A 15,670-nucleotide genomic window follows, 5' to 3' on the forward strand; every position below is an offset into this window, starting at 1 on the left:
GTATCTCTTCCTGAGTTATAAACACGTCTGTCTGAGCCTTACGAGAACCTTTCGTCTTTTCATCAAATCAACAGTGGTAAAAGGAGGTCGGCTTCTTCTGGCTCTTCCAGTATCTTGCCCTGATGATGGAGTAGCAGCGTCTCTGGTGACGGTTGGAGCTGTCATACTTGAAGAAACGTTGGGGTGGTGGAAGCGGCTCTGGTTCTGGTGATCGTAGGTGTATCGTGCATAGATGGCACGGTTTTGATCACGGAGTGCTGGAACCATGGCGATGTTTCGAATGGTGAGGCTGTCGCTGCTTTGGATGGTTGTGGAGCGGAGAAGATGGCGCTGGAAGGGTGCAAGATGTTAGCGCTGGAAGGATGCAAGCTGCTTGCGTCGGAAAGATGCAAGCTGCTGGCGCCGGAAGGATGCAAGCTGCTGGCGCTGGAAAGATGCAAGTTGTTAGCTGGATCGGCTTGGAACGGGCGCTGGCTTGGCGTGGACGCTGGATTGGATTTGGTATGGTGCAGACTGTTGGCTGGGCATGGCGCAGACTGTTGGCTTGGCACGACGCTGGCTTGGCGTGGCGCAGACTTGTTCTTGCGGGCCCAGTTGCCTCTTTCCATACGCAGCTCAAACAGGAAATCCTTTCCTTATTCAAATTCCAAAAGTGTTATGCTTATGAAAGGGGTTGGATCTCCTTTTTATCTCGTATCTTTGTTATCACGTCCTAGTGTTAGTAATAGCGTGGTATAAATAAAGTGGGCAAGCATATTCCAGCTGTGTACTCCAGTGTTTCTCTTTCAAATTGTTCTCTTGTTTTCTTGTGTTGGTGCAAACCCTAGCCATAGGTATGCCTTCCATAAATCTGTAAAAATATTTTTCTTCTGAACTGGTGTAAATCCTAGCCATGGGTATGCCTTTCATAAACTTGTAGAAATACTTCATCATAAACAATTCCTCTTCGAATATCACCGTAATAACGTCGGCTACCTCATGAATAGTGACGGGTAGTCATTATTATGCAAAGTAGGCACGTACGGGTAGGTGACTGTTTTTCTTTTTGAAAGGCAACCAAAGCGCCTGGTTTATGGTTTAATTTGAATTGATAGATAGCTGTTATCTATGAGGTTTTTGGATTGTTCTTTTGGAATGAATTATTTTAGAATAATGTTGTTTTGGTTATGACTATAAGTAATATAAGTATCCCAGGAAAGCCATGGAATTGTGAATGTTGTGCGACAGTAGAAAGCATGAAATGAAATATGGGAACAATATGGCTATCGTTTTTTATCATCTCTGTGAAGATTTGAAGTAGTATACCATGTATTTTGTCTAGCAAGACTTACTCCGTTTTTTGGATCTGCTAACGAGAAATGGGTCAGGTGCAAGACCGAGTTTTGTGAGAAGCAGCGATTGTGGAAAGTCCCCAGTCGTCCCTGAGTCATTTGATAATCGAGTCGTCGATCCCTGGGCGGATCGTTTGCTTTTAACCTCCGGGAAGTCCGCAGTCGCCCCTTGCTATGTCATGATTGGTAATCGGGTTGTCTGTTAAATGAGTCGTCGATCCCTGAGCGGATCGTATCGGGCCGTCTGGTAGCTGAGTCGTCGATCCCTGAGCGGATCGTTTGCCTCTACCGTCCTGACGTCTGGGTCGAAGTATGAGATCGGGATTGAAAATTGACATTGCAACCGAAAGACCAATCTCCTACTATGGTCGCCAATTGTTTGAGGGTGAAAACGGTTTCTGCTGATTTCGGTAATTTCGCGTGAGTGGGTGAGAAACGAGTCTAAACCCTAAACAATGTACTGCAAGGGAGTACTTTAGATTCGAGAGATCAATCTGTACAAATCCGGCATAAACCAAGAAATGACCGTTTCAGAATTGCTTCGATCACAAAGTGAAGGAGAAGGGTTGGTTTTGGGGAGGGAAGCGAAGAGAGTGTTGAGACCAGAATAATTGATTTTGGAAGAGTAGTTGTTTGACTTGTATCAGAAAGTGAAAGCTAACAGATGGGAAAGCTAGCAGGTGGTTTCTGAGTGTTGTATGCTCCTGACCAGAACTTGTTGTTCGGTGGAAATAGGTAAGACCTATTTATACAAGTCGAAGTGAAACGTACTCTAGTCTCGTAAGAAATGGAAACATGTGAGTAAATGGGAGGAGGTGGTAACCGGTAACGCCTGGAATTGATGTTCCATAATGAAGGAAAGCGTTTCACCATTACTCCATGTATTTACTAACCGCCTCATCCTTATGACACTGTTTTGTAACGGGCGTAGTGTACGCCGCACGCTGTAAACCGCCAAACCAATACCACAATGAGCATCCCCCAGTTTTTGACATGTGTTTATGTCTCGAGTGTTTTCGTGGAAAACATGTAGCATGTTGCTGCTGTTTGGCAAGTTGAGCTTGAGAGACTTGCCGGCTCGGTGGTGACCTTCAACGGTCGAGATTTTGCATCTTGAGAGGAAGGGTAGTCATTGATTATTGCAACCCTTCGTTTGGTAGCCAGTGGCATGAAAGCATCGTCGACATGGTTAGGCATGGCCAAACTAGGATTTTGGCATTGTTTAGGCGCGGCCAAAAACTAGGATTTTGGTATTGTTTGAGCGCGGCTAAATTAGGGCTTGGCGTCGGGCCAAAGGTTGTCATGCGTTAGCTGGTAACCTTGGACGGCTAAGATCCGCATCTTATATGGAAAGGTGGTCGTCGATTGTTGCAACCCTTCGTTTTGGCAGCCAACGTCGTGAAGGAAGGGCTGGCATGGTTTAGGCGCGGCATGGTGGCTAGCACGGCATGCCATTGGAACATGTGGCATGGTCGGCATGCCTTGGCGCGGTTTAGGCGTGGCCAAAGGATTTGGCGTTAGTATCCAAGTTGGTTTCGTGACCAAAGGATAGGCGTCGTAGCCAGGATGGTGATGTGACCAAAGGATAGGCTTCGCAGCCAGGTTGGTGCCGTGACCAAAGGATAAGCGTCGTAGCCATGTTGGTGTCGCGACCAAAGGATAAGCGTCGTAGCCAGGTTGGTGCCGTGACCAAATGATAGGCGTCGTAGGAATTGCCAAAAATCGTTTGGTGGCAAGTTTGCATGGATGAGATTTGTATTTCAGGAGGAAGGGTAGTCGTTGGTTGTTGCAACCCTTCGTTTGGAAGCCAGCGACATGGTTGCATGACCGACATGGCTTTGGTGTGAAGTGGAGCTTCTGGCAGTGTGCGGCTTGCAAGGGAGTCGGAAGGGAGCCGCTGGAAGTGTGCGGCTGTGTCTAAATTAGGGTTTGACATACCGAAATCCTAATTAGCGCCCTTTACTAGAATTGTCGTAGAATTCACGTACGGACTCGGATTTTGACGATCCGCCCCTCCATTTCCATCGAAAAAGAATTCTCTATCTCTCCGCGGGGGAATATTTAGGTTTTGAGCTCGTTTGGGTGGTGAAAAAATCCCGACAGTAAAAACTAGGAAGAATTCAAGAGGGATGGCGGCATGGCCAATGTTAGATTTTGGCGGCACAAGCCAAATAATTTGGCGTCGAGGCAAAAAGGTCTCCACAAGTCTTTTATTTCGGTGGAGGACTTGGACGGCTAAGATCTGCGTCTTAGATGGAAGGGTGGTCGTTGATCGTTGCAAGCCTTCGTTTTGGTAGCCAGCGACATGAAGTCGTGGCTGACATGGCTTTGGCACGGTTTAGGCGTGTCCAAGCTAGGATTTTGGTATAGTTAGGCGCGGCCAAAAACTAGGGTTTTGGCATAGTTTGGACGCGTCCAAAATTAGGGATTGGCGTTGGGCCAAAGGTTACCACGCGTTGGCTGGCGACCTTAGACGGCTAAGATCTGCATCTCAGATGGAATGGTGGTCGTTAATCGTTGCAACCCTTCGTTTTGGAAGCCAGCGACATGAAGGCGTGGCCGGCATGGCGCTGGCACGGTTTAGGCGTGACCAAGCTAGGATTTTGGCATAGTTAGGCGCGACCAAAAACTAGGGTTTGGCATTAGTTTGGGCGAGGCCAAAGTTAGGGCTTGGCGTTGGGCCAAAGGTTACTGCGAGTTAGCTGGCGACCTTAGACGGCTAAGATCTGCATCTTAGATGGAAGGGTGGCCGTTGATTGTTGCAACCCTTCGTTTTGGCAGCCAGCGGCATGTAATAGGGCCGGCGTGGCTTTGGCATGGAGGCGCGGCTGACATAGTTTGGCATTGGCACGGTGGCGTGGTTGGCATGCCTTGGCGCGGAGACGTGGATGACATGGTTTGCCATTGGCACAGTGGTGCGGCTGGCATGGTTGGCATGCCTTGGCGTGGAGACGTGGCTGGCATGGTTTTCCATTGACACGGTGGTGCGGCTGGCATGGTTGGCATGCCTTGGCGCGGTGACGTGGATGGCATGGTTTGCCATTAGCACGGTGGTGCGGCTGACATGGTTGGCATGCCTTGGCGCGGAGATGTGGCTGGCATGGTTTTCCATTGGCACGGTGGTGTGAGAATTAGGGTTTGGTATATACGAAGATAATGTCAGTCAATACTAAGGGTTCTGTCGTGGAACATGACACATGTATATAAAAAAAGGTACCCTGGTAATTCTTACGTAGGCATGCTGATTGATTCAATAAATGCGCTAGTGGTCATAGTGACGTCATGTCAGATGTACGGTTTTACGATTTTACCCCTAAGCTAAAAACCACCATCAACAGTAGTGAACATAGGTTTGATTTCATTCCTAGAAAACTAGGTTTAATTACATGAGTTTAAGGAAGTAGACGTACAAACTTGTTTCGTAGTTAAAAGAAAACCAAGAGGATTGAAGGTCCGGTTTTTATTGAATATCTTAAGGTTGGACCGATCCTAACCTATATATGGAATCAAGGTAGAACCGATTCTAGGTTATGTTGGGAGTCAAGGTAAAACCGATTCCTACCTATATTGGGAGTCAAGATAGAACCGATCCTAACTTGTTTTAGGACTCATGGTAGAACCGGTCCCAATAGGAAAAACCGATTTCTCTAAGTCACGTACACTTTGGGGATTGTGTGATTTGGAAATTGGGTTTGCAAAATAGGAAAGTTCAAGATGTCGACATAATGAGTAATTTGAACATGTGCTGAAATCTTATTTCTTAATTGTTCAAAGATATTCCTCGATACTCAAGGTAAGATCCCAAACGAAAATAGTAGAGAATCTTTTTGAGATTTTCGAAGTTATGTGCTTTATTTTACCAGCAAGCAAAACATATCTCTGGAAAGATATATTAGTTAAGTGATAGCTAATATTGAGTTGTCCCCAGAGATTTCGGCTATACAATTGGATATTGGTTGGAATTAAACAAAACCAAATTTAAGTGTTTTATTGCGTATATCAAGAATATTTTCGGTTATGGAAATTCCTTGGTGTCCAAACTACATTGGTCTATAAATAGTAAAGTTTGTTCTTCTTACAAACTTATCCCGACGCAGACACTTTGTTTCGTAGTCATTGTTGTAGCAGACTAATAGTATTCTCGTAATACTATCTGGGAGAGGAGAGTAACCTAATTAGGTGAAATCTCTTACGTCCTCTAGTTTAAAGACTTCTTTGAGATCAAGAAGCGTCTACTAGTACCATTGAAACTAAAATTGTATTATTATTTTAGTTTTCAATTATTGATTTGATTGACTAACGGTTTGTTAACTCCTGATTGCACCTAGTTTAATTATTCTTGAGAGCCTTCTCTTATGACATAGGGTCACTCAAACTAGATCAAGAGATTAGCGGTAATTTAGATATGTCTTTAGATCTGACGTTGACTTGTGATCATCCATTGTTAACAGACTCCGTTCTGTGCGTGATCGATCATAATTCCGAATCAAGTTTGTTATTATGCAGGTACATAAAACTATTGAAGATTTGAAGACAAGAGGATTTTTCTTATTGGTTTTGTATCTGTGTAATTTTTTTCGTGCACAAACTTGATCGGCTGGAATCCGATTAAATCTAGTTTATTTTTTTATAGACTTGTTATTGCTAGTCATATTTAGATCGACAAGATATCATTTGGTAGTACTCTTTAGTATCCGAATATAGTAGTTCTGTTTGACTCAATCTAGTTAATCCATATCTTGAAAGATATGAACCTTACAAAGGAGTTTAATTGATTTTAAACAGAAAATCCTTGGCACTCAGTTCTACATGTTTCTAAACTTAAGAAAGACTCTTAATCCAAGTTAAGTTGTAACTAAGGAAACAAACTAGTGTTGTATATAAGGAAAAACTTATTTGAGCAACACTGATATTGTTCGAATTCTAAGAAATTATTTACTTCAATCTGAAGCAACCTAGCATTGATCATTCGCTATAAATAGGGGATGTCTTGGAACTTTATTCTCTATACACTTTGTATTAGTTGCATAAGAGGTCATTTTCCAACCCGAAGGTCCCTGTGATTAGATTAAGGATGAGATTTTGAAAGACTTCACTCGAGGATAGTGAAGTACAAGTTAAACTATCATCTTGATAGTTTTGTTTCATATAATCTTTAATTTGATCATCATAATAATTCTTTTATATTCTAAGATTTTTTTCTTCAGCTATAAGGTCGTCCAAGAATCATTAAGCAAAACCAAGATTCAATAAAACTTCAATCTAAGATCGTATATCGATAACTAGTTGATCGAAATCAAGATTAAATAGAACGTACTAGGCGTTTTCTCGCATTATGTGAAATTCCACAAGAATTCACCAAATGCTAGTTCCAAGGTTGATTTTTCATGTGAGGTACATTCAATTAGGTATCTCTGTAAGTTGTGGAAAACATAAAACCTAATTGAATAATAGATTAGAACTATTCTAAGTTTGAGGGAGATTTCTGTCACACAAACTAACATATAAAAGGAAATCAATAAGGACTACCGAGCAACTCCTAAGCCTATAAAGGACATCAACCAGGGATTTCATGTGTGTGGGATCCTAGAGTTGTAGGCGCAAGGACACGACTGAAACATGGTAACTTGGATGGTGCGTTATGTCTAATGAATTAAATCCATTAGACATAATTCGGGATGCGTTCAAACTGAAAGAGATCCCGAGTTTTTTTTTGTCCTTGCAGTTTTCCTGGTTGACAAATTTTATCGTGTCTTACTTTACTTTAATTCCACATTATATTTGTTTATTTAATGATATATAATTAAAATAATTGCAAGTAGTGCATTATTCATCCTTGTAGATTGGAATCTTGATTAAGATCATGTAAGGATTGTCTTAGGTTAAAACAAAAGAGTTGATGGTGCTGGTACCCTTTCATTTTTGTAGGTGACTTTTCGCAAGTTGGTGTTTGACTAACGTATTGACGAAGTGGACGTGGTGCAATCGTTAAAATCCAATGGATGTTAGATTTGATGAGGTGATGTTTTAAAAACCGTTGGACACTTGCACTCATGTTTAAGGGTATTCGTGAGACTTTTGGAAGATATGAGGTCAACTATAATTGATTTAAGTCAATTTGCTTCAATTTAGAATATTAATAGCGTGTTGAGATATTTAAACTAGAAGTTATAAGTAGAAATATTTTCTTCACAGAAAGAAATTTTGTGATTTTAAAAGGCATCCTGAAATTTTATTCCCGAACTAACTTATGGTTTTTCAAACTAGTTAAATCGGAAAGTAACTTCTTTTAGAATGTTCCGCAACCAAAAACAGAAGTTCATTTATTGATTTTAACAACAAAAGGTTCTAAAAGTCATTATGCAATTTTGTTCCAACCAAACTTTACGACTTATTCAACTTTGCGACCTAATTAAAAAAAATATTTTATTGGATCCACCCTTTATCCCATCCGCTAGATGCAAATCTATTGGTTGTTCGATTAAACACGTATGCAAAACTCAAAAATCCGTCTTGTAGTGCACTAGATCTAGGGGTAGGACTTGGGTTGACTTGGGTTGGTTAGTTGGTCGGTTGGTCGGGTTAGAGGGATTGGCCGAGCCAGACCCAAGCTAGAAATGTTATGTCCAGATTGTCGTCGAGCCCGTGCAACTTATGGAGATGTTGCCCAAGTCTGCCAAGCTTCTAGGTTGTTTTTTTCTAATAGAAATTATAAAATGTAGAAGTTTCGACCTTGTAAATCAAAGTAATGATAAGATTCAATTGTATTTATCTTAAATTTCCAAATAGCTTAAAATTATTTATAATAACATAATTTTTTTCACACTGAAATTACTAGTGACATAGATATAGATTATATTTGAAGATGATAGTTAAAATTACTTTTAATGGATAATTATACCAATTATAAAAATAGTTTATGTATAATTATTCGGGTTAGAGATAATTACATTATAGTTTTTCAGGTTACGTAGGTTAATGTTTAATTACAAAATAATTTTCCATGCTCGTCCAAATTTAACTCGGACTTAACATACTTGTATCCAAACTTGCTCAAAATTTAAAAGCACATTGTCCATGCCCGCCTAACGTTGGGCGAGCTGGGTGGGTTGACACAAGCCAAGTTCCACCCCTACCGGATCCGGTGGGGCTACATATTCCACCCGCCCACCTTAAGTGACCGACTTAAGACTCCATCCCCACATCGCAACCTTAATAACTAATAAGCCCCAGCTAAACCTTTTCGGCAGCAAAAATTCTCATTGGTCGTCTCCACTGTCTGCTACTCTCTTCCTCTCTCAGCATTGAGATTGACTTTCAATATGGCACCAGAAGGAGAAGATGAAGAAATGAAAACGTTTAAGGATTTAGGTTTATGTGAACAACTAGCTGAAGCTTGTGATACTCTAGGTTGGAAAAACCCGTCCAAAATTCAAGCTGAAGCTATCCCTCATGCTCTTGAAGGTATAAAATTTAGGGTTTACGTATACACAATTGATTTCTTTTATAAATTTTAAAATTATGGTTTTCGGGGTTTAATATGACTAATTTGTTGGCATTATCAGGGAAGGATTTGATTGGGCTTGCACAAACTGGTTCTGGAAAAACTGGAGCGTTTGCACTTCCTATTCTAAATGCCCTAATAGAGGCTCCTCAAGCATTCTTTGCTTGTGTGCTGTCGCCAACACGGTAAAATTTCTGATGTTTATTGGTTATCTGGATTGTATATGATAACTAGGTTTTGTTTATTGTTTTTCTTGTAACTTTGTTTTTTTTGGACTACTTTAGTGAGCTAGCAATTCAGATTGCTGAACAGTTTGAAGCTTTGGGATCTGGTGTAGGCGTTAAGTGTGCAGTGGTAAGTGTTTTTGTTTAAGACTTTACGTGTCATTTTCAACTATGGAATCTTACGTTCAAATATCTCAACTCATGAATTTTGTCAGATGGAGATTTTATTCGGCAAGAAAGTTGGTTATTTTTACTATATGTCTATATCAATTTAGATTTTGTCATGGTACTTCCATGGTGTATGCAAATAAAATTATCCCAGCAACAGTTGGTTAAGTCAATTGTTCAGCCGACTGATGTTTGTCGTCAAACACAAACATGCAGTTCTCCTTTTCTGGTACAAGCATTTGTCTATGTGAATGAGAAACCCTTGTCTTGAAAGCTACATCATACTAACAAAATTACTCATCAGACGTTGTTTACTTGTTTGTGCTTCTTGAGTTTTCTTTTCTTGGATCTTCGCCCTTGATTGCTGGAGCTTGTACTCCTTAGTACGCAACGTTGAGGTAACTTGGAAGCAACGTTTGACAAGGAACCGGAATATCTGATTCTCTTTGCTATAAGTCGTATCACTGAAGTTATGCTTTGTTTGTACCCTTGACAATGTTAATGCACATGATGTTCCTCTTTTTCCCATAAATCAAGTTCACAGTAAAATTTTCTTGGGGTTTAACTTCCTGGATGGAATTAGTTGTTCATCGGGTTTCGATATTATACACCAAATCTGCTAAGCGCTTCTTCTACTTGTCAACAAGTAGGAAATTTACTTGAAAACTAGAAATTAGAAAGAAAAAAAACAGTTAGGAGTGGCTCAGAAAGAAGGAACTTGGTCATGCTCAAATTCCTCGACTTGTTTACTCTCTTTTTCTTTTTACTGGATATAACTTTGTTACTATCTAACACACTCCTTGTTTCATATTAAGTACATAGAATAGAGGAGGCGGTGGCTTTATTAACTTCCTCTGGAAATCATTTTGCAGCTTGTTGGAGGGGTCGACATTATGCAACAGTCAATTAACCTTGCAAAGAGGCCACACATAATTGTAAGTTCTGACTTCTAAGCAAAACTTATTTATAATATTTAGTTCCATTAACGTAGAAAAGATGATCATTGGTAATTCTGCGATGTGGATACTGGTTCATGAAACTGTGGACTGTTGATATTGATTTTCTTGTAAGTGGCTTTTTGCCTTTTTTTCCTTCAAAAAACCTTTATTAGCAACGTTTGCCCTGACAACTTACTGCATTCTTGCCCACCAGGTCTCTTGTTGGTCGAAATTTTCCTATCATGATGTATATGTGTACATCTGAATTGTTCTTTGCTTTCATACTCAATATGCTAAACTGTTGCTACTATGATTTACTTTACGTGTACTCTTCTATCAAAGATCTGAAGTTGCACATTTATTTTGCCATAAATTGGCAAATTCTTTGAAATTTTGAAATTATCTATATCATATAGTAATTTGTAGTTTATGCATAACTAAAATTTCCCAGTAAGACTCAGTTTTAGGTTGATCGCTCTTTGGCAATTTATTATCGACTCCCGAAAAATATGTGTGGTAGAAGTGTACTTCCATGTTTATGTATCAATTGCTTTTAATCAGATTCGTTATTGTTTTTCGAAGGTGGGAACGCCTGGGCGTCTTGTAGATCATCTGTCAAATACAAAGGGTTTTAGTCTCCGCACTTTAAAGTACTTGGTATATCCTCCTCTCTCTCTCTCATATTCTTTTGTTACTAATCACGTAGCTACCTACTCCGTGTCTTTCTATTTTCAATAAAAAGTAAAGGGCCTTAATTGGATATGTGGTCTTCTTTTTTATGATTTTTGTATGTGCCTCTTTGCTGTCATTGCTTGACCCAATTTCTCCAAACGTCTGTTAGTAATGTGGTTTGTGTTTTCAACAGGTCCTGGATGAGGCGGATAGGTTGCTGAATGAGGACTTTGAGAAAACAATCGATGATATTTTGAAGGCTATTCCTCGGGAGCGTAGAACATATTTATTTTCTGCTACTATGACCAAAAAGGTGAACTTGAGATTGTTTTTGTTTCATGATTTCCCTTTTTAGCCAAGGGGAAGGGGGCATGTATCAATATTCCAATCTGGCCTTCATGATTTTCCCTCGAGGAAGCAACAGAAATTTGATTCCTTACATCCTATCTTGCCTATGTTAGAAAGTCATTAAAAAAGAATTTTGCTTAGGTAGAAGCTGGAAGTCTACCACAAATCTAAGTTTCCGTAAGTTCTCTTATTTAGAATTTGAATTGGGATTTCATCTTCATTTTCAAGAATTAAAGCGAAAAGTGCTTTTCTCTTAAATTCTATGTCTCATACAACAAAGGTAGAATTGAATCACACTCAACTAAGCAAAAACATTTCGTGGAGTGTTGCAGAGTTGGAAGTCTTTGTTGCATCCTAGACAGAAAAATGTTTTGCCATTGTTCCGTACCTGAATCACCATTTAGTAAGCTTGTGGTTCCACCTCTTTGACGTGTCATGTTAAGGGGCTGCATTTCTGTCTAGTAGTTTGCCTTGAATTTCTTGTTGTCGTGCTAGATTAAAAGCGATAAAAGGATCCTTTAGATAATTTCTATCTATAGTTTTGACTGTTTGGGGGAATGTTCTTAGGTTTAGGATACAGAAAGTTGAAATTGTGTCTTATTTAGTAGACTCTAGATTCTGATCGTGTGCACTTTGTGTTTGCTGATATATGTTGCCGGCTGATTTGATTAAGAGTTTGTCTGATCTAAAAATTATTACCATTGAGCAGGTAAAAAAGCTCCAACGTGCATGTCTGAGGAATCCCGTGAAGGTATGTTTGAAAAATAGTTTTTTTGTATTTTGTTTTCCATGCATCTTAAATGGAATGTCGAAGTCCGCGTGGATGGTGTTTTGTTTTGCACGACTTCTGTTTGAAATAATTTGTTTCTGATCATTTCAGATTGAGGCAGCATCTAAATATTCGACTGTTGATACGCTAAAGCAGCAATATCGCTTTGTTCCTGCGAAGTACAAGGTTTTTACTTAGTTCCCTTTATATGGTGTGTTTGTTACCCACATGTTTTGGTGACATTCGTTAAATGAGGTTCATGAATCAACTCTACCTATGGGTAGTTATGTTTAATATATGACAAATAATTTTACAATAGCACGATGAGTCTTATTTATATGTCACCTTGTGACAGGATTGCTACCTTGTATTTATTCTGAGCGAGATGTCTGGAAGCACGTCAATGGTTTTTACTCGCACATGCGAGGCAACTCGTCTTCTAGCTTTGCTTCTGCGAAATCTTGGTTTAAGGGCCATCCCTATTAGTGGTCAAATGAGTCAGGTACACTTTTTGTTTCTTCTCATACTTCTACCATCGAATGTGTACTTTGTGATAAAATCTAGCTTCGATTATATGTGGAAGTATGCTTAAAAATAAATATGGAAGTATCAAAATCAAGTCGATTTCTGCTAAATATTCCTTACTTTCCCCTTGTTCTGCTCTCTTGTTTCTTTTCAACTGGCTGCTTAGGAATTGTAAAATCAGTTTCAGGGGCTTTCCTTCACCCTGGCGAAACACATTAGAAAAAAACCCTGCAAACTATATGAACTAGAGGGGTGACCACCAGGGAGAGAAAAAAGACAACAGTACGAACATGCAAATCATCACCAGATTAACTAAAAAATCCACATAATTTTACTTTTCCTTGTTGGTTTTGCAATTAAGTTGTGCTCAAAATGATATTAATAAAACAACAGAAAAATTGAAGTAATCACAATAACTATAATACTTTTGAATGGTTCAATTTACCTTCACAGTTTGCGACAGTATCCAAACCCATGTTGGTCTGACATGTATGAATAATCAGATAATCTTATGTGTGGTTAAAGAACCCATGACTCAACTTGCTTTTTGGAATTCATCCTACAGGCCAAGAGACTTGGAGCCTTGAACAAGTTTAAGGCAGGAGAATGTAATATTCTTTTGTGTACTGATGTTGCAAGTCGAGGTCTTGACATTCCCTCTGTGGACATGGTTATAAACTACGATATACCTACCAACTCCAAGGTTAGTTTTCTTTAAGATATTAAAATCTTTTAATTGGAATGTGGGATTTTCGCTGTGCAAATTGTATTTATTGCTGGCGAATCACATTAACAATGCCGAGCAGAAAATTGCAAATGCATTTACAAATTCTCAGTACCAACAGCCATCTTTTGTATTTTCACCAAGTTTCACCAAGATATTCTCATAGTAATACAAAGCCAATTACTCAACAAGTTGCTATTCAGCTAATCCTTAAAAAATGAATTCGTAAACAGGATTACATTCACCGAGTGGGTAGAACTGCACGTGCTGGAAGATCTGGGGTTGCAATCTCTCTAGTCAACCAATATGAACTGGAGTGGTATATTCAAATAGAGAAGCTCATTGGTAAGAAACATTTTCGAATCTGCTTGGGACAAAATAAAATAAAAAAGCGTGCCAGAGAAGCAGCTAATATTGACTATCTAACCCTCCTCTGGATGTTTCAGGCAAAAAGCTTCCAGAATTTCCTGCTCAAGAAGAGGAAGTACTGCTCTTGCTGGAGCGTGTCACAGAAGCCAGAAGAATATCCGTCACGGTAGAACTTCTTAAACTATGTTATTTTAAGTTAATGGAGTTGTATTGGTGTTCCTCGTGTGCTGTCATATTTGTCAATGCTTGAAGGCTGGCATTACCAATAGCAGGGGCGGAGGCAATGTAGTGCAAGGGTGTGCAATTGCACACCCTTGAATGTCAAATATCTCTACTGAGGCTTAGTTTTGCAAGCCCAAATCAACGGCCAATTGATTTTTGCACCCCCTAAAAATCCTAGGAGTCCAACTGTCCAAGATCCAATGTCACTTAATATCCTTTCCCACATGGAGTTTATCTACCTGAATGTGATTAACTCTTGTCAATTGACTCAATTTCTTATCAATTTCACTTATTTCATTTCCATGATTATGGGATCTGTGAGGATGCATTTTATGTCTTTGGTTGGAATTCTTAATTGAATTTCAAAGTTTTATACGATGGAATGATCATGTGTTTTGCGGATGACAAAACTAGAAGTATCTTGAGAATTTTTTCGTCTTTGGTAAGAACCCACAGTATGTTCATTTTTTGTTGCGGCCTGGACAGTGACACTAGTTATACTCGCACAAAGTCTCCGATCTTTGTATCTGTACACCAAAATGAAGCATATATCCCATCCAAGACCTCTTGCTGTTGAGCTTGCACTTTGTGTGTAGTAATTTAACTGCTATCAACCTCTATTAGGTGGCTGCAATGTAATTTTTGATGTGCTACGAAATTTTGTCTCTTGTTATTTTATTTTGTCGTTGTTTCTCTGGCACCCCCCCTCTTGAAATTCTGGCTCCGCCCCTGACCAATAGGCAGTAAGGAAGTAATTATTGGTTTAATTTACGTCAGTTTTTTTTTTCTTCTTTTCCACCTCTTTTTGTTGTTCTGGTTGAAATGTCACGTTCCTCGAGATCTGCAAGAAAAACCACAAAAGCATATGAACATATCTTATTACTTTTTTATATACAAATTCAATATTTTCCTAAAATCATAAGAATGCAAGTCACGGTACTATCACAATTGCTAGACTCTCGGTGTAGCACTACAATTGTCGAACTTCTTGGCGCAACATAGACTAAGGGTGTTATCTTGTAATTTTACCTCTCTTCGAACTATTATTGTGCACCAAGAACTCTAGTACTAGTAGTAGATGTAATTTATCATTTTAGATGTGGCTATTACATTGGTTGTTGCTACTTGAGAATTTTGATTATGTAGTTTACTTATTGTACTTAGCTGCTGTTTGCTTTCAGTAACCCCAAAATTTATTGGATGTGCAGAAACTCAAAGAGAGCGGAGGCAGACACAAAAGAAGAGGGGCAGAAGACGACGGTGAGGAAATCGACAAATATATATCAAACAAGAAGGGAGGAGGAGGACGAGGAGGAGGGCGAGGACGAGGACGAGGAGGCCGAGGCGGAGGAGAAGGAAGATCAAAGAAGGCAAGGCACGAATGAATGGATGACTGAGGAAAAGATTTGCTCATGATCCTCTCATGGAAAAAAAAAAGACAAAGTAAAACCAAATCAGATAGTATTTTCTCATGTTCCTCTAGAACATAAAGGAACCCTCCATTGTTTATGAAATTCGTTTTGACCCTAATGTAAAGATTTGTAGTTGAGAGTTATGCAAATGCAGTTTTGTTCGTGCACTAATGTTTCATTTATCTAGAGAGAGCAACCTATCTCACTTGAACAGCTATTTGTTTTGAATTCCATATTTTATAAGTGTGGGAAACATTAAATTTGTGTATATTTTCTGCAACACTGCAATATGACTTACCCAGAAATAGGTTTCTGTTTTTTCCAGCCTCAATTTTAAATCCCATCAGTGGGTCTCTGTTTTGCAAAATCCTTTGCCAATTTCAAGTACTTTCTTTTGCATAGTTGAGCCCTACTTTCATACATGAGCTGCACCCATGTTCTGTTTCTGTACAAACATTAAAGCT

At 39.4% G+C, this 15,670-nt stretch overlaps 1 protein-coding gene across 1 annotated transcript; it reads left to right on the forward strand.

Annotated features, from left to right (window-relative positions):
• Positions 1–8,559: 8,559 nt before the first annotated feature.
• Positions 8,560–15,522, forward strand: LOC113300092 (DEAD-box ATP-dependent RNA helicase 10-like). Its single transcript, XM_026549274.1, has 13 exons — positions 8,560–8,795; positions 8,897–9,020; positions 9,120–9,189; positions 10,100–10,162; positions 10,748–10,822; positions 11,031–11,150; positions 11,895–11,936; positions 12,066–12,140; positions 12,310–12,456; positions 13,045–13,182; positions 13,437–13,548; positions 13,650–13,738; positions 15,003–15,522. Exons 1-13 carry the CDS (start codon positions 8,654–8,656, stop codon positions 15,177–15,179), a joined length of 1,374 nt encoding a protein of 457 aa, XP_026405059.1. The 5' UTR covers positions 8,560–8,653; the 3' UTR covers positions 15,180–15,522.
• The last annotated feature ends 148 nt before the right edge of the window (positions 15,523–15,670 follow it).

The sequence above is a fragment of the Papaver somniferum genome, chromosome 1 (assembly GCF_003573695.1).
Source record: "Papaver somniferum cultivar HN1 chromosome 1, ASM357369v1, whole genome shotgun sequence".
Taxonomy (NCBI): Eukaryota; Viridiplantae; Streptophyta; class Magnoliopsida; order Ranunculales; family Papaveraceae; genus Papaver; species Papaver somniferum.

Bases quoted from the DNA above. Each gene is read 5' to 3' on its own strand.
- LOC113300092 (XM_026549274.1), top strand. From the start codon at position 8,654: ATGGCACCAGAAGGAGAAGATGAAGAAATGAAAACGTTTAAGGATTTA. The intron at 9,021-9,119 runs GTAAAATTTCTG...GGACTACTTTAG, and splicing joins TGTGTGCTGTCGCCAACACG to TGAGCTAGCAATTCAGATTG. The intron at 11,937-12,065 runs GTATGTTTGAAA...TGATCATTTCAG, and splicing joins GTCTGAGGAATCCCGTGAAG to ATTGAGGCAGCATCTAAATA.